This window comes from Trichosurus vulpecula, chromosome 2, assembly GCF_011100635.1.
Source record: "Trichosurus vulpecula isolate mTriVul1 chromosome 2, mTriVul1.pri, whole genome shotgun sequence".
NCBI classification, from domain to species: domain Eukaryota; kingdom Metazoa; phylum Chordata; class Mammalia; order Diprotodontia; family Phalangeridae; genus Trichosurus; species Trichosurus vulpecula.
In genome coordinates, this window is record NC_050574.1 from 382,293,230 (window position 1) to 382,320,401 (window position 27,172).

The following is a 27,172-nucleotide window of genomic DNA, read 5'->3' on the forward strand; positions in this document are numbered from 1 at the left end:
TAGTAATGGGGAGAAAATTTGTAATTCAAACTATTGTGGAAATCAATGCTGAAAACTAAAAATATTAAATAAAAAAAATAAAAGAAGAACCAGGAAGCCAGCTGTCACTGGTTTAAAGAGCAATGGGGAGTAAGGCATAAGAAGATTGGAAAGCTAGGAGGGGAAGAGGTAATGAAGGGCTTTGAATGCAAAATAGGGCATTCTGTATGGAGGCAAATAGGAGTATTGAGTGGGGGGTGGAGGTGATAAAATAATCAGACTTGTGTTTTAGGAAAATCACTTTAATGGACAAATGGAGAACAGATTGGAGTGAGGAGGTAGGGGAAGCACAACAGCCGGGCTGTTTGTGGTAATCTAGGCTCATGGTGATGAGGGCCTGCATTAGGGTGGTGGCGGCAGAAAAAAGAAGGGGGCATTTAAAGAGATGTTACAAAAGAGAAATCGACAGGCCTTAACAAATTGGACACAGGGAATGAGATGGAGTAGTCAAGGATGACTCCTAGTTCACAATCTGACGGAGAGGAGGATGGTATTGCTCTCTACAGTAATAGTAATAGGAAAATTAGGATGGGAGAAGGGTTTGGGGGAAAGACAAGGAGTTCTGTTCAGACACAGTGTATTTAACATGCCTACTGGCTTATCCAGTTCTAAAAGGCAATGGAGATGGGAGACTGGAGGTCAGCAGAGAGAATGGAGCAAGAAAGGTAGATTTGACAATCATCAGCACAAAGATGGTGATTAAATCAATGGAAGCAGATGACATTACCAAGAGAAGTTACTAGCACAGAGGGAGAAGAGAAGACATGGGATAAAACCCTGAGACACCTTCAGTTAGAGGGCATGATCTGGCAGAGGAACCAGTAGAGAAGTGGTCAGATAGGTAGGAGGGAAACCAAGAGACAGTAATATCCTGCAAAAAGAAAAGAGTATTAAGGAGGAGTGATCGACTGTGTCAGAGTCTGGAGAGAGGCCAAGAAGAATGAGGATTGAGAAAAGGTAACAGGATTTGCCAACTAAGGCCATTAGGAAAGAGCAGTTTCAATTTGTATTGTATCAAAGAAGCATGGGATGTTCCAAAAGTCTTAGTGCAGTTTTAGGCTTTAATGGCTATTCAAGTGAGTTCAATTTAATCACAGCCATTTTATTAATACCTAAAATTAAAATAATTCAGGCCTCCTCCCAAAAAATTTGAATTAAAAAAAGCCATTCCAGCTTCATGGCCATTCAGGAGGGATACAAAAATAAATGAACAATCAAGAACGTTTTCTACTTTCATCTTTTTTTTTGGCAAGGCAATGGGGTTAAGTGACTTGCCCAGGGTCACACAGCTAGTAAGTACTTTCCTCATTCTTATCTAAAATTGATAGAATAGTTCATAATCTCTTCTTAGACAAATTCCAAGTATCAGCTAGTGAAAAATCAGTTTCACTAGTATGGCCCCAGACCCCCTATATTTCAGCCTTTTGCTGGAATGGTATTGCTAGCCTTAAATTCTCTACTTCCCTATTCTTCATTCCTTTTTCTCTGTACCTCATCCCTCCCTCCTTATTAATTTAGAAAATGCCTTTACTTGACCTATCACATGAATAAGAGGGTAGTCTCCAATTGATATCATACTGGCTTTGTCTCAAATGATATTTTGAGACCTCAAAGTCAAGCCTTCAGGATCTCTGGGTTTTCAATTGGAATGCAGCCAATACCTCCCCTAATGGGCTGTTCACTGAGGCCATGCAGGCTGCACAGTGAGACTGTCCCTGTTAGTGGCTGTCTGCCTTTGTCTCTTGTGAGTAGCAATAAAGCTTAATTAAAGCTCAGAGAATGCAGGAATAACAAGCCGGATAGCTTTGAAAGAAAGAGATGGTTTTATAGCTTTGAAAAAGTGTTATAAAAATGGAGGGTCACAATTTCAGGTAGAATTCTTTTGTTTGGCTATATGTATATACTCTTCAGGTGTTTAAATTCAGAAAAAAAATTTTTTAAGTTAAAAAAAAGATGGCTATGTTTTTACATATTTCCATGCTGGCTTACATATTTCTTATTTATTCTATTATATTCAGTTATATTACTATAGGATTAGATGATCATATTAACATGCAAATTTCCATCAATGGCACAAAATGCCAACTCATCTATAATTTCTTATCCTATGTGATGTGTCCATAATGTCCTATAGGTATTTATGTCATTTATTCTGGACCTTTTTTAAAAATCTGAGTACCAGTGGACTTAAGCTGTCCATATTATCACTCCACCTTCTCACTTCATAACCACTCATCTACATTTTCAGTCATATTTTTTTCAATTATATCCATTATGCCAGTTTTCGCGCATCATTTAGAAATGTGCTTCAACCTACTTGTACTATCAAGCATTTCTGGGTCAATAACAAATTTGATTTTTTCAGAAACTGTGATGTTTTTAGATCTACAACCATGCAGTATCACTGGGAAAACATTTATGTTTTTTAAAGATTTTGGGGGGGGGGCAGAGAGTAGCCTAGGATCACTGAACATATTCAATATGCAAATATACATGTCCAATACATGAATTAATATTCATACTAGTTCCCACATGCGATCCAACAAGCTTTCATTTAACTCTGGACTCAATATCTGTTCACCTATAGTGCCTATCCTTGATAACTGTACTGACATACTAATGCAATGGACTGGCTAGCCAATTGCATGTAATAATTTTGCACAATATGTACATTTCATCCACTTTAACTCTTTCTACATGGATTGTTGCTCTTCTAAGTAACTATGGTTCTCATTTAAGAATCATTATAATGTTCCAGAGCTAAAGGCAATTATACATAAACACAAACATCTTGAAGACTAACACTAACAAAGAATGCTTCCATTTGGATCTTGTATAGAACCATCCTATATGTAAATATCAAGCTTCTACTGAGCATTTACCTTCTGTTTTACGGCATCAAATTCTGCTAAACAGAATTATTCCTACCGTTGTGTTTGTAAAGCAATTTTGTATGATTAAGAGATCTGCTGAAAGGAAGCCTTAAAGGTTGAATTTGGTCCTACCTAGTCAAATGGAAAGGTAATCAATAAAAAATAAGCACAATAGGATTTTATATTCTCTGAACCATTCAGTTACCCTTGTATGTAAAGACACTTCTTATTGACACCAGACAAATAATTAAACTAATTCAGCAAGTTCTCTTGTTTGCCTTTGCCAAAAGAACCACTTTTCCACTTAGTTACAACTCACTATTATCTTTTTTAATCTCAACAGCATGGTGCTGGGCAAACAGTAAGCTTAACAAATGCTTGCTGACTGACTAACTTATGTGGATCAGTTCTTAACTTAAGTCTGTCTTTGGAAAAAGATCTCCAATCTAGTTGCTAATATTTATAAAACCTATCTCTTTCTGACCCTCTTCTATTCTTCTAAATCTTCTATTTTTTCTGTGTCATAGGCTGCCCTGGCTAATGATTTTATCATCTACTCCTGATTAACCTCTCTACAATTAGCTAGGTCGCTCCTTTGATAGCAGACTCAGTGGCTGGTACTATCCTTGGAAGTATTTCTGATTTGATCAAAGCTGTTAAAATGTACAAAGCCTTCAAGAGTCACTCTCAATGAAGCGCTGTAGCAGTATTATAAGGAATAATTATGAGATATTATAAAGAACAGCAGAATTACAATTAGTGGACATGGGATTATATCTTGGCAATGATATCCCCTATGTATATGATTTTGGGCACATCTCACTGAGTTTTAATTTTCTCACCTGTAAAAGAGGCAGTTAGTCTCTTTCAGCTCCGAATCTGTGATTATATGAACATATCATAATTTACTGAGTACTGGACATGTAAGCCATTTCTAAGTTTTTATTGTTGAAAGCAACTGCCTAATCTAAATTATATATATGAGTTGCCAAATTTATCAGAAGGATTTTCTGTGCTAAGAGTTTATTACTATGATTAAATCACGGATGGGTGCAGACCCTATGACAATGCCCCCAAATGATGATATGCTATATGTACAGCGGATGCTCAGAAAGATTTCTGTTGAATACATATTTATTAATACTTATGTATTAATTATTTATTAATACTTACCTCTTGGTCAACCTTTTGGTTATCAGTTGGTGATTTAATCCATTCAATGTGCAGTGGTTCTTGGTCTTCTGGGGCAATTGTAAATTTGCAAGGCAAATGAACCATTTCCCCCTTAGCTTTTTCAAACATCCCTTCAGTAGTGGTTATTGTCACACTTCTGGCCATGTCTAAAAAATATAATTTTGCATACAGATTAAGCATCTATTAATTGTGTACATTGTTAAAATACTTGGTACATTAGGGAAAAGTATTCAATCTTTAACAGAAACTAAAAAACATCAAACTGTCAGAATTTTGCTGAAACAGTATTGAATGATAATCTTTATGGCCTACATGCCTCTATTCTATACAATCAAGTTTAAACTTTCTGGACTGATCAGTTTTATGAGTCAATCACACAGTGGACACTCAATGTTTATTAATGGACTGACTGTAAACTAATTTTGACATTCTTTTCAGCCCAAGGCTTTATAATGTTTAAGTATAATGGCATACTTAAAGAAAATATTACTAAGCAATAAATTTTGCTGACATAATTCATAAAGGGAAAAAATGTGTCAAAACATACATTTAAACAAAATAAAGTACTCATCATAAGAATACTGTGAATGTAAATTCAGATAACGATTAAAAAGTTATCTTCCATCATTGTTTTCCCTTTGAAAATTCATAAGGTGATAAAAGTTTGTTAATCATAGAGCAGGAACTCCAGAATACATAGTGGAAAGGGGAGGCAGATCGGGAATGGGATACAAAGAAGTAGGGTTGAGGGGATGAAAATGAGGAGTGTACAGCTGAGGCTGGGGAAGGAGATGTTTTTGAGCAGTCAGGGATTCAGTATCACGAGGATTGGGAGTGTGGAAAAGAGTGGTAATATGCTAGCCACTGGGAATGGGTCCAGGTTTAGTAACAGTGAGGTTTGCTACAGGTAATTATAAGGTTCAAGGCTGCTGATTTGTGTCAGCACATACCTCAGTTGCCTGACTTGCCCTGTTGTTTGGGGGCAAGCCTAGCCTCATTGCCCAGGTGAGAAACCTAACAAGTACAGGAGCCAGGAAGTGGTTTGTCCAAATACTTATTTTCTAGAATGCAAATCATCTTTAATAAGACACAGACAGACAGACAGACAGACAGACACACACACACACACACACACACACACACAGCAAGTAGGAAAAACAGGCAAAGAGCTATACTATAAATACTAACTGTGTCTATCTCAGGTTTAAAGATTGTTCAGTGTTTGTTTTATAAGGAGAATATATTCAAGTTTAGGCTTCTGACTGGATGTAAAAATATCTTGCACCTTGTACCTTCATTGAGGAATACTTTTCCCTTCTATCATCTTGCCACTTAGCATCAGGAACTAGTAATCATTATGTTCCAGGTAAGAAATGGTTCCAAACTATTTTCTGAAGGTTTGTTTCCTTCTTGATACTTCTATGTCAAGTCTAGTTACCACCATTCAAGGGAAAAACTAAAGCACTGTATCTTCAAAGACAGAGTAAAAGGTGGTACATTATGTTCCAGGTAAGAAATGGTTCCAAACTATTTTCTGAAGGTTTGTTTCCTTCTTGATACTTCTATGTCAAGTCTAGTTACCACCATTCAAGGGAAAAACTAAAGCACTGTATCTTCAAAGACAGAGTAAAAGGTGGTACTGAAGAGACCAGGGTAGCTGAAGAACACCTGGAGTCAAGAAGTGGCATGCAGTCAGCAAAGAATTACCCCTCCACACATGATTCCTATCCATATTCACTCTTCCCTCTGAAGGGGTATTTGTGGGAAAATGAACTCCAGGTTTATGGGGGCTGGTCTGTCATTATTTTTATTACTATGGTATTTCGTTACAAGTTTTTTCTTTGAACTAAGGGTCCTTTTGGATGACTAAATAAAGTAGGAGTCTGAGCTATAGGGTGGAGAGGGATGTGGCTCACAAGTACCTGGGATAGCTTTCTGAAGCCCAAGAAAGGGCATGAGGGTAGGGTAGGGTGGGGTGGGGAGATGGTGTGCAGGTATGGACTTGGGGAAAAGGAGACCAATGAAACCCAGGAATAATTTCTCATCACACAAACGCCATCTCCAAAGTAAATTTATTCACTATACACATGATGTAGCCATACTGGTAATAGTAATTTCTCTTATTTTTGCAACTGCTCCCCACTGTGGGCACTATGATGCCAACTAGAAGTGGCAGCATTAAGGATTAATTAATGCTAGGTGAAAACTAAAAGCACTGCTTACTTTGTGGTGAGCAATGTGGTAATATGAATGCCCAGATAGAGATCAGTCTGGGAAGGGCAAAGTCTGAGAAGATAATTACGTGTTGAAGTAAGGACAGGATAGGTGTCTGCTAATTCAGGGTGTGATTAAATCAGTTTAGTAAACCTGTCTAGTACCAGGCACATATTAAAATGCCCAATATTTCCTCACATCTTTAGCATGAGATTTTTTTCTAATATGTTACACAAATACTGTGTAATTTAGCTTGTTCCTCCATTTATTGAAAACAAATTTAAAAAATAGGTCCTCTTATTTAGGAAAGAACCTATAGACTTGGAAATATTACAGGGTGAGGATAATATCTTACTTATATTCCACTAGAGTTTATATGTGATTCTATTATACCTATCAGTATTTGACAATGTCCCTGTAGAACAAGGTCACCAAGTGTTGCTAGGATACAGAATAATAACATGTTGCTAGGATACTGATTTGTTCTGTATGTTACTGGAGCTAATATTCTGATCCAGAGACAAGACAACTATATAGAAGTTTTTAACATTTCATTCTTAGAACTATTTTTATCATAAGTAATTTTAGTTATTACTATAACTTTGCACATCTTACAATGAATAAAATAATTGGAGAAATGTATCTGCTTTGTCGGCAAATAGCTTCAAGGTATTTGCCATTTTTCAAAATAAGCAACAAACAACAAAACAACGAAAAATATGACATTAGCTTGGAAGTGTTCAGCATTTTAATCCGTCACTTTAGCTTCAGATCAGAAATAATGAACAAGCACTATTAGTCTTGAGATCAAAGAAAAAGGGAGAAAGATCCTATATGTACAAAAATATTTATAGCAGCTATTTTTGCTGTTCAGTGGCTGAACAAATTATAGTATATGGATATATTATACCTTAAAAAAATAGATAGTTTTGAGAAACCTGGGAGTATGAACTGCTATAGTGTGAAGAAGAACAAGGAGAATGATTTACACAAGTCACAATATTGAGAAGAAAAATAACTATGAAAGATTTTAAGAACTTTGACTTCAGAGGGCTGATGATGAAAGATGACAGCAGAGTAAAAAGACTTAAGTCTGGAATTAGACATACATTTGAAGTATGAAAAAATGCATAGATTTGTTTTTCTTGATTGTGCTCATTTGTTACAAATATTGGTTTTTTTTTTTAATTTGGAAGAGGAGGTGATGGTGATAGTCCTGCTCTCACAAAAAAGATAATTGAAGCATTTTATAACACGTATGGAAGAGAACGAAGGGAAATTCAGGAAGAAAGCAGAAAAAGCAAGACAGCTTTGAAAGAAACATGTTGAATTATGCTTTTCTGAAGAGCAAGCTGTATGCAAAAGATTCATGGTTTTGCATAATCCTATTTTTTCCTGTTCTACTTTGAATATGAAAATGTTCTCATTTTTACAGGGATAATTAAATTTTGAATTTGAAGATAAGAAAAAATTTTTAAAAAGAAATTATGTACAATGAAATCAGAAGCTCAAAGTAGGTTCTGCTGTTTATTTACTTTGATGGCTGCATCATATTTTGTCCATAAAATGCTTTGTTTCCACATAAAAAAATTCAAGATCTTCTCCTGACTGTCATCTCTCACATTTGATACTTGAACAGATTGCCTTCTCTTCTTATGTATTTCCTTGATGATCACTTTTATCCTTGTTCTTTGAAGTTCTCAATTGGTTATACTTTGCAACCTGTTTATACCAATTATTATGTACTTCACCACCATCTATGTGACTGTCACCTTTAATTTTTTGGAGACTGTTATAGCAACACTAGCAAAATGTTGATGTCTGTTCCAGATATACACATACTAATGGACAAATACTATAGATTTTTCCATCCAAATGCATATTGACATGGGGAAGTTTTATATACCACCTGTTTTTGTTATCATCAGAGGGTCACTTGCATGGGGTTCTTGTTATATCTTTCAAGGGATTTTGAATGATTTGGATGCACATGTTCTTGGAAAAGATGTGAATCAAATGATCTTTCACCATCAAGAATCAATAAACACAATGGGTCTTATATACTCAACATCTTTCAAAGTCAATGCTAAAAAGGTGACTGCCTGTTTCCCAATGCATGGCTGTTGATGTTTACCTCAGTCACAATTTTTTTCAACACCTTTGGTATTTTTCTGTCTCTGAGATACCTTTCATCGCATAAATTTCTTAAATATAAAGGAAAAAATGAACCTGTAAACTGCAATACTCCAAGAGGGAAAAGAAAAGGGAGAAACAGAGATGAAAGAGACAGAGAGAAACATAAACAGAGTGACAGAAAACACTCCAAGAGGGAAAAGAAAAGGGAAAAACAGACGAAAGAGAAAGAGACTGAGAGAGACATACACAGAATGACAGAAAAACACGTAGACACGAAAGAACCAGAAATAGGTATCATGTAAAAACACATACAAATGACACACTCACTTTTCTTTTTTAAAAATCAGGCAATTATCAAACTGCTGGTGTTTGTCTTAATTCCCGAGGAGGCCCAGGATAAAAGGAGCATATATTTTGGTTAGGTCTTGAATGAAAAATTTGTGCGGGGCATTGATAAATGGTTGAAAGATCTTTCCATTATGTTCTTAGGTAGAATTGTGGCTAGGTGAGGACTGCATCTAAGTGTGATGTAAAACTGTGGAGGTGAGATCACAGAATTACACAATTTCAGTGCTGGAATGGGCCTGAGGGGCTATCTTGTCCAGCTAGTACCTCACTGAAAATCTCTTCTACAATAACATACCAAGTGGTTTTCTGGCTATATTTTCTTTCTTTCTTTTTTTTTTTTTTGGATCGCTCTAAATATTAGTAAGTTTTACTTTACATCAGACTTAAATGTCTTTGTAAATTGTACCCACTAAGAAGTGATAAGAATAGTTACTCTTCCATATGACAACCATTCAAAAGCCAAAGTCATGTTAGCTCACATTCTCCCTCTAGTCCCAAATTTTATCTTCTCTTCTCCAGACTAAACATAACCAATTCCTTCGGATGACTCATATGTAGCACAGTCTCTAGGTTTTTCATCATTCTGGCAGCCCTCCTCTGGATGATACAGGAGTTTTCAATGTCGTCCCTTAATGTGGCACCCAAAACTAAACATCATACTCCAGATGTGGTCTGACCAGGGCAGACAGAGTATGATGTGACAACCACTTCCCCAGTCATCTCATATCAAATCGTAGACTCATATGAAGCTTAAAAGTCCATTAACACTCCCAAGAGATCTTTTTTTGTGGTGCTATTTCAAAACCCCCAGGTATAAGGCTACAACTATCCTTATTTAATTTATTCTTATTAGATCTGGCCCAATGGTAATCACACAATTTTTTAATTGAAAGGGACCTAAGCAGCCATGTAATCCAATCCATGCACAAAAAGGATATACCTGAAAAGCAGACAGCTACCTTCTGTTGGAAGATCTCTAATAAAGGGGAATCTACTACTTTTCAAGATGTATGGATAACTGTTGGAAAGTTGTTTCCTGACAAGCCTAAATTTGCCACTTTGTAACTTTCACCTATTGCTCCTCATTCTGCTGTACAGATCCAGAGTGAGACTAAACTCTCTCTTTTCACATGATAGCTAGCCTTACCCTGTCCCCCATTAGCCTTCCTTCAAAGAGCGAACCAAGGGATCGACCATTTAGTAGGCACTATGTGAGAGTCCCTGCCCCTGAGGGCTTTCCATTACAAAATAAATACAAGGTAATTTTGGGGGGAAAGGCACTTGCAGCAAGGGGGAATAGATGTCAAGAAATGTTTGACAGAGCTTGTCTGAACATATTTGTTTGTTGTCTCCCTCATTAGACTGGGAGTTACTGGAGGTCAAGGACTGTCTTTTGCTTCTTTTTGTATCCCCGGTACTTGGAACGGATTCTAGTACATAGGAGGCACTTAATAAATGTTGAAACAAGGGCAAAGAAAAGAGCCAGTCTCAACCCAGTTGGAAGAGTGAGGCCCACTTACTCCCATTTCCCAACAGCTATACTGCTTTTGGATTTCTCTGGAACTGTCCATCATGACTTCCCTTCCCCAGGTAACTCACCACTGGGAAATCTAATGTTGCCTCGTACTCACATTTCATCAGTACCTTCTGCTCTTTTGATTAGCCTCTTTGACGTAGAGAGCCATGGCCCCCAGGATTTCTATTTAGAGAAAGGGCTCAGCATAGTTTTTCTCCCCATTTCCCACAAGCTATACTGCTTTTGGACTTCTGTGAAACTCTCCAACACTGTCCCCACCAGGTACCTTTTTCCTCCTCTATACCCCTAACTCAGCCTTCTCAGCTCCTTTTTGTGCATTTTCTTCCTCCATTAAATTGAGGACAGGGGCCATCTGTTTTTATTTGTATTTGTATCCCCTGTGCACTGGCACAGGGTACCTGCTAAATAAATTTTTACTGATTGACTGGCTGATCATTCCCTTAATCTTGCCTCAACATCCTGACTCAGGAAAATTAGCACCCAAAAAGGGGTTATACTAAAGCAGTCCTTAAAAGAAAAATTACATGGCTAAAAACATACATTAGTAAAATCAAAATGAGAATTAGTGAACTAAGTATACATTTAAAAAAAATTAGAAACTAAACAAATCAAAATAAGCATAAAGGAGGAAATCTTGAGAAGTGGGAATAGACAAATTGGAAACCAAATTACAGAAACCAAAATACAGAACTAAAAAACAAAGCTACTAGCTGGATTTAGTCAAACTGATTAGGAACATTCTTTCAAACATTTAATTAATAATAAATAACCATACTACACAAATTATTTTCAAAAATTGAGGAAGCATTTTATCAACCTCCTTGAGACAAATACAGTCCTAATAAGCAAAGTAGATACTGGAGTCACCTGGTCAAAGCAAGACACACCCATGAGGAGGCTAACCATAAACCAGCTGCCAATAACCCAGGTGTTCCACCTAGCATGAGCCAGAACCGATACCATACCTTGATTCTACACCCCAGGTCCAAATTCCTGGCTCCTTGCCCCCAACACCTGCTCCCAGATAAGAACCCCATTAAAATTCACCCCAATTCCATCTGTGTTGGGCACCTAACTATCCAGAACCCTGGGAGGTGGTTTCCTTCATTTTGTGAGTACATCTTTGCTTTCACTTTCTCTCTGTCCATTCTCATCTTGCACTCTCCCCCTACAAGACAGACTGAATATCTCAGCATCTTCACCTACATCTCAATTTTCTGACTTAGAAAATGCAGAATGAAAGGGGCAGATCAGGAACTTCATGCTTTACTGAAGGACTCCTTTCCCTCCCCCAATAGCAGGGCTGTAACTAGGAGCCTTATCGTGCACGTGTACCTTGGATATTTTTCCCTGGGTTTCCCCTGGCAAGATAAGTTATCAGCTAAGGGAGATTGCCAACTTACTCTTTAATGGAATGTAGTATTTCAAAACTTTACCATTCAATATTAAAACACATGGATGCAAGGGATAGTTCAAAATTAGGAAAATAATCAACATGTAATAATATTAAAAGCAAAAAAAAAAAAAAAAAACAAAACCTACCCAAATCTCAACTCACATGATTTTCTCAATAGATGCAGTCTGATAAAGTACATCATTTATTTATGCCCAAAATCCTCAAAGTATAGGTATAGATTTTTTTTATCCTAAAAAGTATCTATCCAAAATCAAAAAAGAATCAAATGCAATGGGAATAACCTAGAATCTTTGCAAAATAAGTAAAAGCATAAACAAGATGTCTACTCTCTGTTATTATTTGAAGTATCTTGATATAGCAAAATGATGAGAAAGAAATTAAAGGCACAAAGATAGGCAAAGGAGACAAAACCATCCTCATTTGATGATGATATCTGATGACAGCTTTCTTAGAAAATCCTAGGGAATCAGCAAAGATAGTAATTGACATAATGGGTTGGGCAAAGTTGTAGGTTACAAAATAAACCCCCCAAAATCAAGAGCATATTTTTTAATGCACTCCAATTCAAATATTTATTAAAAATTATCATGGGATAGGCCTTAAAGAGGCACCTGTGTCTATGCCATTTGTTGGTATCTAAGAGGCAGGATTCCAAAAGTCTTTCTTGACTAAGTCTAATACATTTCCTACTGATGGAATTCTTGATAGAAATATAAAAGGAGGAAAAGGCTAATTTTTACAGATTATTTTCTATAGTGGATCACAGTCATAGATACAGCTAAGACAAGGAGTAAACAGGAAAAGAACCTATTGCCATTCTAATTTTTTAATTAGAGAAGACCAAAACTCAATTTCAAATCCTTTCCCACTAGACTCCTCTGAAGATCATAAGGTAGGATATAGTTTCAGAATTATCTCAAAACATTGCCACGCAGTCTGCCCACTCTACTTTGCATCTACCTCCACCCCAGGGAATCCAAGGGGTCTCTCCCAGCTCCTTTCCAGCTTCTTTTGGTTTCCCCTCATTACTTGGTAAACTCCTTGAGGGCAAGGACTGTTTTTCCTTTTATCAGTTGTATCCCCAGGGCAGAGTACGGTGGTGGACAAACAGTAGGTGCCTAATAAGTGTTGATTGGATTATTGGATTGAATTGGATTTCCCAGGCATCAGTACTTCATGCCATTCTACTGTTAGTGAGGAGGGAGACTATCAGGTTAGTTGCTCCTTACAATAGGTAAAAAGGAACGGACAAAGATAAATTATTCTTGTTCCTCTTCAGAAATGTCACCCAGGTCCACAGGTACAAGAGAGGATTCTCTCTCACTCACATAGTAGATACTTCTGGAGATGTAAACAGCTTATGTCTGAGATCTGCAAAAGTAAAAGTCCTCTTTCTCTCATCAAATAATTAATATAGTGTCACTGTAGCAGTCGAGATCCTTGAGATTTTAAATTTGCTTGAATTACTGTAATAAGAATTGCTTGAGTTTGAGATGCAAGGTTCTGGTGTTTGTAGTGACAGATTCATTCTTGTACAGTGTGTCTCCTAAGTCCTGCAGCTGGTCCACATCTGGCATCTGGGGCTTTTCTTCCAACACTGGGATCATTTTGTTTAGGTCTTTCCTGTGTCATGACAGAGCCTGCTCTTCTTTTTCTTAATGTTGTGGATTTCTTGCTGGGCCTGATGTTCCAATTTGGAATATCTCATTGTTTTCATTATCCAGTTCTACTAGACTGTATAGGTCTTTTTCTTGGTCGCTCAGAAATTCACTTTTTTAAAAAATTTCTTCAAACAGTTCTCAGCATATTCATTTGTTGTGCCCACAACATAGCCCATGTCCAAGAAACCTCTTCCTTCTGAACAGCTTTTAAATTTCAGATTCTCCTGAAGCTTTTTCCTATATTCCTCAGAAGACTCATGCTCCTGGTATAAAGTAGGATATTCAGAATAGCTTTTGAACTTGCTGGTGTTTGTCGTATTTGCTGAGTCCCTTGGGATTTTGCAAACCATACTGCTGATGTTGCTCCTCAGTAATAGCCAGTTTCCTTTTTCTTTGAAATCTCCTTGCCTCCCCACCCCTTCTCCTTGAAGTGGGTTTAACAGCTCTTGAATGGGAGATGTGCCTCCACTAAAGGGAGGAGAAAAGCATAGAATAACTTCACTGAAGCTTCGGAGACAAGACTGAAAAAAAAATATCTGCAGTCAAGGTCACTAGACCTGTGAGACAGCCCTGACAAATGGTGCAGGTGAGCACAACCTGGCGATTTTGGATAATCTCTTTTGAAGTCATGAACCTTTGACAGTCTTCTAGAATGCTTCCCCTTTAGTAACTTCAATCCAGTAAAAATCACAGGTCTAATCAGGAACCTTTTTATAATAACAATCTCCAAGAGACAATAGGAAGGGGAATCCCATTCAAAGTAACAACAAAATGCTTAAGATATTTAGGATCAATCTATCTAACACAGTCAATACTTGTAGAGGTTCAATTACAAAAGGTTCCTTCAAAAATAAAGAATTTAAATAGATGAACTATTTGGTTCTCATAGCTATGCTGTGCTAATGGAATAAAAATTAAAATACTGTCAAAACTATTTTATAGATTTTATAGATGTAATGGCAAAGTCCTGAAGGAATACTTTGTAGAAACAAATAAAAAACAAAATTCGTTTAGAGAAACAAAAGATCTAGAATATTAGGGGAGATAAAGAAAAAAGGGATGAATGAAGGAGGAATAGAATACTTCAGAGCCTCAAATTATGTTCCAGAGTGGCAAATCATAATAAATACTTGGTATTGGTTAAAAAAAATAGAAAAATGAAAGACTAAAATAGGAAAAATATCAGAAATAACGGAACTCAACCCAGTGTTTGATAAACCCCCCCAAAATTCTTTAGGAAATAACTCCCTATTTATTAAAAATTGCTGAAGGGGAAAAGGAAAGCAGTGTGGCAGAATAAGGCTTAGGAAAAAAACATTCTATAATAAATTAAAAATGAGTCTGCAACTGAGTATTAAAGTATACACTCGCAGCTATGAATAGAGCAGGAATTCTTAACCAAACAAGGGATAGTCAATTTTGAATAAATGAAATTGAAAGCTTTCGCACAAAGTTAATACATCTAGGAATAGAGAAGTTAACAGAGAAAACTTCTTTGTATCAAATATTTCTGATAAAGGTTTGATATAAGATATATAGACAGTTAATAGAAATATGTAAGAACTCAAATCCATTCCCCAACATAAAGTGGTCAAAGGATGAGTATGCAGTTCCAGAAAGAATTACAAACTATTAACTATATGAAAGAATAACCCATATCACTAATAAGAGAAATGCAGATCAAATCAGAAATTTGGCAAAGATGAAAAAAGATGGGAATAGTCAATGTTGGAAAGGCTGTGGAAAGAGAGGAAAACTAAAGCATTGTTGCTGGACCAGTGAATTGGTAGAGGCATTCAGGAAAGGAATTTGGAATTATGCAAATCAAGCAATTAGCCCAGGGGATGCCACAGACCGGCATATTCTTTAAAGAGACCACTGATGGGAAGGTTCCATATACAGCAATTTATTTATAGCATAATTTTTTTTTTGTAGCAAAGAACTGGAAAAAAGTGGCTGTTATCCATACATATTGTAATGAAGGGGGCAGCTAGATGCCATAGTGGATAGAGTGCCATGACTGGAGTGAGGAAGCCTCATCTTCCTGAGTTCAAATCTGGCCTCAGACACTTACTAGCTGTGTGACTCTGGGCAAGTCACTTAACCCTGTCTATCTCAGTTTCCTTATCTGTAAGATGAGCTGGAGAAGGACATGGCAAACACTCCAATATCCTTGACAAGAAAACCCCAAATGGGGTTTTCAGTCAAAAAGTGACTGAACAACATATGCCAGGCACTGTGTTAGGTGCTGGGAATACAAATAAAAGAAACTAGAATATGCCCTTTCGGAGTTCACAGTCTAATGGGGGAGATGACAAATACGTACAAGTTACATATACAGAGTAAACAGGAAATAATTAAGAGAGATTGGGTAAAGCTTCCTGTAGAAGATGAGATTTTAGTGGAGCCTTAAAGGAAAACTGCAAATTGGGTCACAAACAGCTGGACACGACCGAACAGCAACATCCAAAACCTTTACGCCGGTTATTCTATTTCTCTTCTGTTCATTTTGAGCCAGCAAGAGTCTGAGCTCTATAACAGAGCGGCTGCAGACTTTCAAGTGAGAATTGGTTTGTGGTTTATCCATACTCCACAACATCCTTTGTGTATCTCTGGATTTCTGATGTGTCAGGACTTTCTTTGAATCCAGCTCACTAGATAGGAGCTCAGAAGGGGTGGGGAGAGGAATGTGTATCTGTCAGCCCCTCTACCCTCCCCCAAAGTGATAAGGCAGTAAACTGATAGCCTTTCCTAGCATTTTCAGTGTTGTCAGTGAATTGGAGTGCTCGGTTTTAAGTATGGGAATTCCAGTCATTGTTACCATAGTAAAATCTTAAGACGGTAAGAACTAAGAAAAAAGGCATCTAGATTTAAACCTCGATGCTTATGATGCATGTGAGTACTTATGGGTGAAGCTAATAAAGTATTTTTGTTCTGTCAGTTTGACCATGGAGAAATTAGCCCACGTGTGCAGAAAACCTTTATCATCTGGGCCTGATCGATATGGATGAAAGTCTCCATCAATCTCGCAGCGCTTGTACTGCAGTAGAAAAATTTTTTAAAGTGTGCTATGTGTCCACTCTTGCTGCTATGACTTATAAGCATCAATTAACTTAGCAGTAATCAATTTTAGAGGCAGCTAGGTGTCTCGGTGGATAGATTGCTGGGCCTGGACTCGGGAAGACCTGAATTCAAATCTGGCTTCAGACACACACTTAGTTACTAGACTCTAGACAAGTCCCTTAACCTCTGTTGCTTTAATTCACTGGAGAAGGAAATAGCAAACCACTCTATTATCCATGCTAAGAAAACCCCATGGACAGTATGGTCCATGAGATCACAAAAAGTTGAACAAGACCAAATGACTGAACAACAACAAACTGATTTTAGAATGAGTAAATTTTTTTCTGCAAGATGATATTCTAAATTTCCCAAATATTTAGGTTTTTAAGCCCAATACCAAGAAGCTGTGAATCTCTTTTCATTCTGAATTTGGCTATGAGAGGATTAAGAAAACAGTCAAAATTCAAGAAGGAAGGGTAGGAAGTCTATGTTCTCCTCCTTTTCTGAAATATTACTGCATTTAACAAAGAACCTGTTCCACAAAGAGAAAACTGCCCAAGCAAATCAAACAACTGGATTCCGGATAAACAAAATGTGCAAAATATTTCATGGTTTATACAGAGAAATTCATATTGATTTTACCAACTAAACTGGGGCAGGAGGGGTGAGAAAGTTGGTTAAATATCAGCACTCCATATTTTGATACTCTTTTCTGACTGTTTACTATTAGTTACAGAAATTATCAGTAGCTTCTCTAATTACTTGCTAAGTGATAGACATTTATTTACTTCTCTATGTTGCCCCAGGATATGGGAAGTATTTTTGTTCAGAGTAGAACTATGAAGTCTGTTTTACTGTGTTAAGAGACTTCTTAAATAGAAACCATAATACCATTTTATTAGTTTGCTAAACAAATTATAGTCTTCTCTCCACTTCCCCTCATTTGACTGAAGCAATTGTGTGTGTGTGTGTGTGTGTGTGTGTGTGTCTTTAAATAAATTAACCTTTCCCTAGTGAGATCAAGGAATATTTTATTGTTGAGGTTGGGGTGGGGGGGGGAGAGAGAGATCATTGCATTTTGTGTCTTAGCAATGTAGATACAGTGTTATGTTTCAGATGTTTGGAAGTTTTCTTGCAAGAATGTAAAACTGCATTATATCTTAGAAAGATTTGAAATCCCATGAATAACAATAAGCATAATTTTGAAATAAGAAAGCATATCTTCATCCAGAGAAAGAACTGTGAAGTTTGAATACAGATTGAGGCGCACTACATGCTTGCCTTTTTTGCTTCTCTTTTGTTTTTGGGTTTTTTTTTTTTGATTCTGTTTCTTCTTTCTCATGATTCATTCCATTGGTCATAATTCTTCTCCACAACTTGACTAGTGTGTAAATTAATTCAATGCGAAGTTATACATGGTAGTTATATGAGATTCCATGCTGTCTTGGGAAGGGAGGGAGGAGGGAGGGGAGAAAATCTGGAACTCAAAATTATGTAGAACCGTGTGTGGTAAACTAAAAATAAAAATAAATAAATAAATAAATAAATAAATAAAATAAAAAAAGAAATAAAGCACATAGTCAGAGCAAGTCAATCTTAGACTGGTCTAATATTTGAAAATTTAATTATTTCATCAAACAATGACACAGGATAATTTAAAACCTTGACAAGGTAAAATTTGAGTATGATATGAATTTAAAATCACATGCAGAAAGAAAAAAAGATCCCAAAGCCTTGAAAAGATATTATCAGTGTTCAGATTCAAGATGTTAACTTTGTCAAGTAATACCTATGTCTGGTATCTTAAACATGTTAGTAATTTTATTCTCTGTTACCTAAAAGGTAATTTCATTAACTATGTCCATAAAACAGAGTCAAAAGATAATCTTCAGGGCCTTCCTATTGCCAAAACAGTCCTTTTCCTTAAAATTCTCCTTGACTGAGTTATCTTTCCTACATGTTTTTTGAAATTGTACTTTTCTCTCTTGCTCCATCTTCCTTTGTCTGTACTATACCAGCAATCATGGTAGGACTGGCCTCTAGAATTAGGTTAAAATCCCAGATAAATAATCATTAGATAATTTTATTACCTGGATTTAAAGTATGAGCTGTAATATGAATATGGTACTCAACTAGAATATAAGTAAAATTATGAACTTGATTTGTTAATAAAGAAACAAAATAAATTATCCTTTGTGATAAAGCAGAATCCACAAAATAAAACCAAAAGGCTTCTCATAGAAAGCTTAAGATAAATCATGATTGCTTTTCAAAATTTTAGTTATTTAATGGCCTGTGCTGATTGTGTCCAATTTTGTGTCCAATGTTAGACTGCAAATATTAAGATATTAAATAAACAATTAGTAAACAAAACCTCCCTCTGTTTGAATTTCATTTTATTTTTGTGTTTGAATTTTATAACTGCTCTACTACTTTTCAAGGAAATACCATTCAATTTAATTGTAAATTACATGGGGGTGGGGGGAAGGGAGGAATCTCCAGTCATCCTGACCTATATCTTCTTGCCACTGGACCTGGATGGCTCCAGAGGACAAAGTGAGGCTGGTGACCTTGTACAGCCCTCCCTCACTTAAATCAAGTTCACTTGCCAAGTCATGGCATCATCTTCCTGATGTCATGGTCCTCTTCGAGAACAAAGAACAGACAACAACAAATTACATGGAATAATGACTGCAGAGTATATGATATTACTATAGTAATATAGCATAGTAAATTACTATTATGTATTATATCATTTGTTGGTCATTATTATTTATATTATTGTATAAATTATATAATTATTAAAGTCAAATAATCTGATAAAATGGAAATGAGACAAGATGCATGTAGTGGTTTGAAATAAAATATCATTGTGTGGCCCTCAGTTGCTCTGATACTTAAAACAAACATGCATCTCTAGTGACCTAGGATAACAACTAATCCCTTACTTGCTAGTGGATATGAAGGATGTGTGTATAATAATTTTGTTATTTACTACTGGTTCTTAAGTATTGTCTTTGGGTTATTAAGTACTGATTGTTGCCTATGGATTATTGGTTTGGGATTGTTATTGAATCAATGGATAATAACTAGATACTTATTTTGCCTTATAGGAAATTATTTCCTCACCCAGTGGCATAACTTATACACCATCTGGTAAACTCCAATGCCTTTTAACCAACCTACCTATAAAAACATATAAAGTTGAGATATTAAAAATAACAAAGCAAAAAAAAATAAATAAAAATAACAAAGCAGTAGACCATCTTTATGTATGAAATTTTCAAACTGTTGTTACAGACTGATGCTGTGAAAAGACTTTCATCTGCAGGGATTAAAATAACCAAGCCACTGAGAAGAAAATCCACCTGGAAGCCTGTGAAAGAGATACCAGATATTTTTTTGATGGTCTACCAACAGTATCATTGAACATTACAGCCTTCAAACTGAAATCCACAGATACTACTTTCAGGCTGACAGTGAAATAGAAAGTTAGGGTGAAATTTGTAGGTAAACCTCTCCCTTACCCAAGGAAAGGACACCACATCGCTTAGCTACCAGCATTTTCTCTAGCTATCTCCCATGCCTGGAACCTCTCCCTCCTTCACCACTCTGACTTCTAACCTCCCAGTCTTCTTTTAAGTCCCAATAATAACCCCACCTTTTACAGAAAGCCTTTCGCAGTACTTTCCTCCTGTTAATTATTTCCTATTTATCCAATAAATAGCTTCCTTGGTAAGTTATCAACTGTCTGCATGTTGTCTCCCCATTAGACTAGAAGCTCCTTGAGGTGCAAGGACTAATTTTTTGCCTCTTTTTGTAGCCCCAGAATGTAGCACATTGCCTGGCACGTAGTAGGTGCTTAAATATTTACTGACTGATGTATAAATACAATTTCTGAGACATTAAGCCAAAGGTTTGTAGGAGTTCTTAACTTAGGTCCGTGACCAAATTTGCAAGAATCAGTGAGCTTGGATGGGGAAGAAAATTACATTCTCACTAAGCTCTAATTGAAATTATGCATTTCCTTCCATTACAAATTTAAATAAATATTCTAAGAATAGAGTCCATCAAACTGTCATGGTCATCTATGAAATTAAAAAACAGCTAAGAAATCCTACTTTAACGTTTAGGAAGGCATGGTGGAGGGGCACAGAGATGTACTTCATTTCTAGTTCTTTGCTATGAGACGTGCTGAAATAAATAATTAACAAATCATCCCATCCAATTTTCAATCTATGATTTTTGCCTTTCTATTTGGAATGCTTCTTTTTATAGACCAATTCATCCCTTAGATATCAGCATATTCATTTAACATAAAATTATTTCTACTTTTAACATCTACAAAAGGCAAAGGGAAATTTTGCAGCTAAACTCCCAAACTGCCATCCTTTCTGTCAAATAACAATGAAAACAAAGCTTGTCTCACAGACACCTCCCTCATGAACCCCTAGCAACATTGTTAAAAACCCTTTCAACATAACATTCCTTTCAATTTCTACAAACAGATTACAGAATCTCAGAGTTGGGAAGGACTCCAGAGACCACCTAGTCAAACCTTAATAAGAATTCCCTCTATAATAAGTTCTGCTACGAGACTCGTTTTGAAAACATGAATTTTTTCCAAGGCAATTGATTGGGGAAAATTTTGAACAGAGGAAGGGTGGGGTACATTTCAGGCATAGCTCTGGAATAGCATGAACAAAATCCCAAAAGCATGTTGGTTTGCTTGGAGAAGAGAGTAAAAGAAGAGTTATGATCAGGCAGGATTAAAGGTAGAGTGATACCAGATTGTCTAGGGTTTTCAATATGAGGATAGGAAGTTTGAATTATAATTCAGTAGGGCTTAATTTAATTCAGCAAATATTAAGAAACTATTATGGTTAAGGCACTGTGCTAGGTATTGGATATGGCAAAGGACACAAATTAAGTAAACAGAAGATAATAATTAGATAATTTGTGGAGAGAAGAGGGGGAGGGAATGAGAACACACACTAATAACTGGAAGGAATTAACTGTAATTTAAGAATTGCTCCAGTGCTGGGCTATGTCTAGGGCTTCCTCTTGTTACAGGGTTTTGGGACCTTCACTTAGGGTCCTATCCCTCAGTTGTTGGGCTTCATTCAGGGAGTGTTCTGGCCAGCCTTTGTCTAGGACCCTTCTCCAGAAGCTAGGCTGGGGCCACTGGTATTATATTGGACCTTTCCTGGAATGCCCTGACACTACTCTCTGCAAGGCTAGGGCTGGGTTTGGACTCTGGGGACTGGGGTGATTTCAGGCCTTGTTAGACCAGCTGGGAAAGTTCTCAAGCAGCCAGCTGTGGGGTTGGGAAAGGCTCAGGTTGGACAGGGAGTGTCAGGAAAGACTGTGGTGAAAACCTCAAAAGTCCAACAAGCATTCCCTGAAGGCCGGGCTTGCCTGGTCTTGGGCACTGCAGGGCTGAGGTCAGGAATGCTGGAACTGTACCAAAGACTCCGGGCAGTGCTGACTGAACTCTAACACTCTGCACTTTGTCCGATACCTTCTCTGTCCCAGGATCTCTTCAGGACTTCAAGAGTCCTTCTATGGATTCTTGGATGGGGCACTGACTAGAGGTGATTCTTTCTATCAATTAATAGAGTGGTACATTGCTAAGCTCCAGTGGAACAGAGGATCTGGGATCTTAAGCTAACATGTTCCCACAACCCCCTCTCCTACTTTTCTCCATGACTTTAGTCACCTACTCACCACTATTACCTTCCTGGGCTTGTCAAATCTTGTCAATTCCATCTCCTTTCTACCTTGTCATTTCTACTAAATTTATACACCAATGTAGTCTGGTGCTGACTGAGGTTTTCCTGGGAGTGTAGTCTTTCAACTCCATGTCTCTGAATCCTTAATCCTTATCTTACTACTTCAAGGCTGGGATAAGAAGCTACACTTCTATTAATTCCTTCCAGTTATTAGTGTTCTCTGTCTCAACCCCAAGCCCAGGCCTGAGCCCCCAAACCCCCACAAATGATCTATTATCTTCTTCTATTTACCTACTTGAATACATACCATATTCTCTAATAGAATTTTAGATGGCATAGGCCAGGGCTGTCCAATGTTAGGTTTTTATTGAAACAACAGATAATATATTTTGATTTGCCATTTTAGTGAGAGTTCTGCTGTAGCTGTTTTCTTTACTAAAGCATTTATGTAAATTTCTATGCTTGTAGGTGGGGTGGCATAAATCACACTGTCAGAGGCATGCATTTTGGATATCTATCCAATACTTAGCACAGTTCCATAAACATAGTAGGTTCTTAATATTTGCTGAACTAAACCAAACCCTACTGAATTATAATTCAAACTTCTTATCCTAGTATTTCAAGTCCTGGACCAGTGAATAGAAATTGAGGGCCATTAAATTTTACAAAGGATCCCTACAAGCTGCACTAAGAAAACAACTTGACTAAGAAAACAACATATTAACATAACCTATGTTCTACTTTATTTTTACTTATTTTGTTAAATATTTCCCACTTAAATTTTAATCTTGTTGGTCTGCAGCAGGCAAAGGTCTCTGCCCTAGATGACTTGCTACCTCTCTACTATTAAAGCTACCTTATCACTGCTCTTCTTTTAGCCTAAGCTCCAAGCACATATGCCTTTTTATACGCCCTTCCCTGAACCTGGAATGGCCCTGATTTTAAAGCACTATTCAAATATTATTTTATGAAACTTTCCTCTGATCCTCCATAATTCAGTATAATAACTACAACTACTCACATTAAAGGATTGGGAAGTGCCATTTCCATTACAACCATGTTGTAGGTTGTACACACTCTTCTGTTCTCCCTCTATACCACTTCACTTGGTCATCTCATCAGCTCCCATGGATCTGTACCCTGATGATTCTCAAATCTACCTATCCTCCCCTGGAAACCTCTCTGCTGACCTTCAACCTCTAACACCCTTTCAGGTATTTAGAATTAGATGGCCGGTAGACATCTTAAACTCCCTATGTCCAAAACCAAATTCATCTTCTCCCCCTGTTCCCAACCACTTCCCTATTACCATGGAGGGTAATACCATCCTCCCAGTCCTTTGGCTTGCAACCTAGGTGTTATCTTTGACTACTCACTGTCTCTCACCCTATGTTCAATCTATTGTCAAGATCTGCAGATTTCACTTTGTAACACCTCTTCAATATTCCCCCTTCTCTCCTCTGACACTACCACCTTTCTAGGGTAGAGCCTCATCACCTTGAGCCTTCAAGAGCCTGCTGGTGGGTCTGTTTGCCTTAAGTCTTCCGCCACTCCAATTCATCACATCAATTCAGACATCAAAGTGATTTTCCAAAAGTACAGTCACCTTTCTCCTACTCAAATTCCAGTGGCTTCCCATTGCCTCTAGAATCAAATACAAAATGCTATTTGGCATTGAAAGCCTTTATAACCTAGCCTCCTCCTACCTTTCTAGTCTTGTTACATCATTCTCCCACACCACATACTTTTCACCAGAATGACACTGGCATCCTTGCTCGTCCATAAACAAGATACTCCATCTCTTGGCTCCTGGTGTTTTCTCTGGCTGTCCCCCAAGCCTGGAATCCTTTACTTCATCTCCACCTACTACTGGTTTTTCTGACTTCCTTTTAAGTCCCAATTAAAATCCCATTTTTACAGAAAGCCTTTTCAAACCCCTCTTAATTCCCTATTTATATGTAAACCCCTTCTTAATTCCCCGTTTACATATAAACCGTTTACTATTCCTATTAATCCTGAATACAGCTTGCTTTATATATGTGTTTGCATGTTGTCTCCCCCATTAGATTATAAACTCTTTGAGTCCAGGGGCTGTCTTTTGCCTCTTTTTGTATCTGCAGCATTAACCCAGGAACACAGTGCCAGGTACGCAGTTAAGTTAATAAATATTTTTAATTGATTTTGATCAGTAACTCTGAACCCCAATTAAGTATTACCCTCCCCAAAAGAATTCCATTCTTCATTAGTAGACCCATATGATTTTTAAAAATTGTACTCTTATTATAATACTTTGAATTTCATCAATAAAAAATGTGTGGAAATTTGTTTTCTTTTGTTATATAAGTACCTACATAATGTCCTTGATTTTGTCTTTTGGCCCACAAAGCCTAAAATATTTACTATTTAGTCTTTTAAAGAAAAAATTAGCTGGGTAACTTCTAACCTTTCCCAGGCCACCACTCCTCAAAGTGTGTTATCACCTCCACTGAAATGTAAGAGTATAGAAATGGCCAGTGCTCTTCTATTTGCATCCCCAGCACTTAGCCCAGTGCTTAGCAAAAGAATTCATCCATTCCTTCTAACTACTATTTTGTATTAATTATTTGTGTTTATGTCAGATCCTATCAATAGATGCTAAAATCCATGAAGGAGGGACTTATGTAATCTTTTCATCTCTCCCAGAGACTAAGTATAATGATGTGTACGCATTAGATATTTAATAAATGTTTGTGCAATTCAGTTGAGATATCCAGCAGGCAAGTGGAAATGTAGGACTAAATCTCAGGGAGAGATATCAGCTAAATATAGATATATGGGAATGATCATAAAGGTGGATTCAAAAAGGAAAGAATATATGTAATTATGATGATCTTGGTACACCTACTTAAAAATAAAATTTAGAGCAGGAAAGGATCTCGGACAAACTTTATCTAGTCCAACTGCCTTGTTTTTTCACATGAGAAAATTGAAATTGGGGGCAGCTAGGTGGCGCAGTGATTAGAGCACTGGCCCTGGAGTCAGGAGGACCTGAGTTCAAATTAGGCCTCAGACACTTGACACATGTACTAACTGTGTGACCTTGGGCAAGTTACTTAACCACAAATGCCCTACCAAAAAGCAAAAAAAAAAAAAAAATTGAAATCACAGGGATATAAGTGACAGGCAGCATATGAACCCAGGGCTTCAGAAGGTGGTGGTGACAGGAATAAGCATTTATACAGCACCTACTGTGTGCCAGGCTTTCATTTTATCTTCATTGCTACAATGTAAGTGCTATTATTATCCTCCCATTTTACTGTGGAAGAAAATGAGGCACATAGAGGTTAAGTGATTTCTGCAGGGTCATATGGGTCACATAGCTAGTAAGAGTCTAAGGCTAAATTTGAATGTCTTCCTGACTTTAGGCTCACTGTGCCACCTAGTTGCCAACAGAATTGACAACAAAGCCAGTACTATTTCTACCCTACCAACAAGCCTTTTCTATGGTTAGAAAGGTAGAAGAGAGAACAAAAAGATTAGTGTCATAGAATACAAGGGAAGAGAAAAGAATAGAGTACTTAGAAATGCTGCACAAAAGAGATTTGGTAACAAGCCCTCTGATTCATAGTTTAATCTATCAACTACCTTCGAGTGGTTATAGTCCTACCTAGGCAAACAAATAGTATGTACATTGAATATGGATGATCTTGATGGGGTGCTCAGGCCCCAGCCCTAAGATCATGTCTCTGGAAGCCTCCCAGTTTCTCAGCAGGGCTCTGTCCTGTGAGAAAATTTTCTCTTGTTGCAGAACGCATTCTCTTATCAGAACAGACAGAGAGAGGGGTGCCTGGCCCAATGATTTTTGTCCCTGGCTGGCCCAAGGCCTCTTCCTTCTGCCAGATCCCCAAGTTCCACGCCTCTGACATCTCCCTCAAGGTCTGGTATACTCCCCACACTTTTCCATCGATAGCTCCCAAAGACACCTGAACCCTTAGATTAACTAATTAGTATACCTGGCATTCCTTTCCCATGCCCCTATTCCATATAAACCTCAGCACAATCTTCCATCTCTTGCAGGTTCCATAAGGACCCTTGCCCACTTTTGCTAAAGCATTAAAATAAACTTTTTGCCACTTGACTAAGAGAAGGCTTGAGCTTGTGAATTCATCCCAGGCAACTCTGCCTAGGCATTCTCAGGGTCACAGCACCCCCCAAACCTCTTCTATCTTACCAGAGATTTCTAAAATTGTCATCAGGAAATCTGAAAAAGAGCAGTGTTGATAAAATTGAAAGAACTTCAGATCTTAAAGTTAGAAGACATGGGTTTGAATTACCCCTTTTCCACTTACTGCCTTGGTAATCTTGGATAAGTTACAACAGGTTTCCTCATCTGTAAAAGGAGGGGATTAGGTTAAGTGATCTCTAAGGCCCCTTCCTTAATGATAATTTCATACTGCTGTATGAGAGAGTTCCAATTCCAGGGAAAAGAATGTGAATTTTAAAGTAATACAAAATAGGACTAGCAAAATGGTGAATTCTAGAAAAAAACATATCTACAACAAAACTGGCTAAACCTAACTAAACCATTTCATTGGGCTGATCATCTAGAAGATCTGTCCATTTCTTCATTTCAATACTTCAAAATGTGATTGCTTTTACCTAAAGAAAGGCTCTCCAAAGAGATACTGAAAAAAGAATGAACAATAGTTATTTCAAAAGTGAGTAGCTTTCTAACAGGCCATGGTAAGCCCTAATTTTACCAAACAATTTAAGTCAGCTTTACGTAACAAAAAACAGATAGTGGTCAAGTTTCCAGTCAGTGATTACTTTCAAAATAGGATTTTCATGCCATGAGTAATATTCATAGCCATGTCAGCAACAATGGAATTCACATTTCAACAGGAAACGGAAAGTGCCATCCCAATTCTGCAGCAAAATACACTTAACATTTAACCTTCCAGGTGCTGTGCAAAATACAA

The 27,172-nt window shown here is 37.2% G+C and overlaps 1 protein-coding gene across 1 annotated transcript in view; it reads right to left on the minus strand.

Annotated features, from left to right (window-relative positions):
• The window catches only part of CXADR (CXADR Ig-like cell adhesion molecule), a 42,448-nt gene that overhangs the window by 13,338 nt on the left and 1,938 nt on the right, over positions 1-27,172 (minus strand). The window contains exon 2 of the mRNA XM_036745274.1: positions 4,086-4,252. Within this exon, the coding sequence (XP_036601169.1) occupies positions 4,086-4,252 (167 nt within the window). The remainder of the gene's footprint in view (positions 1-4,085; positions 4,253-27,172) is intronic.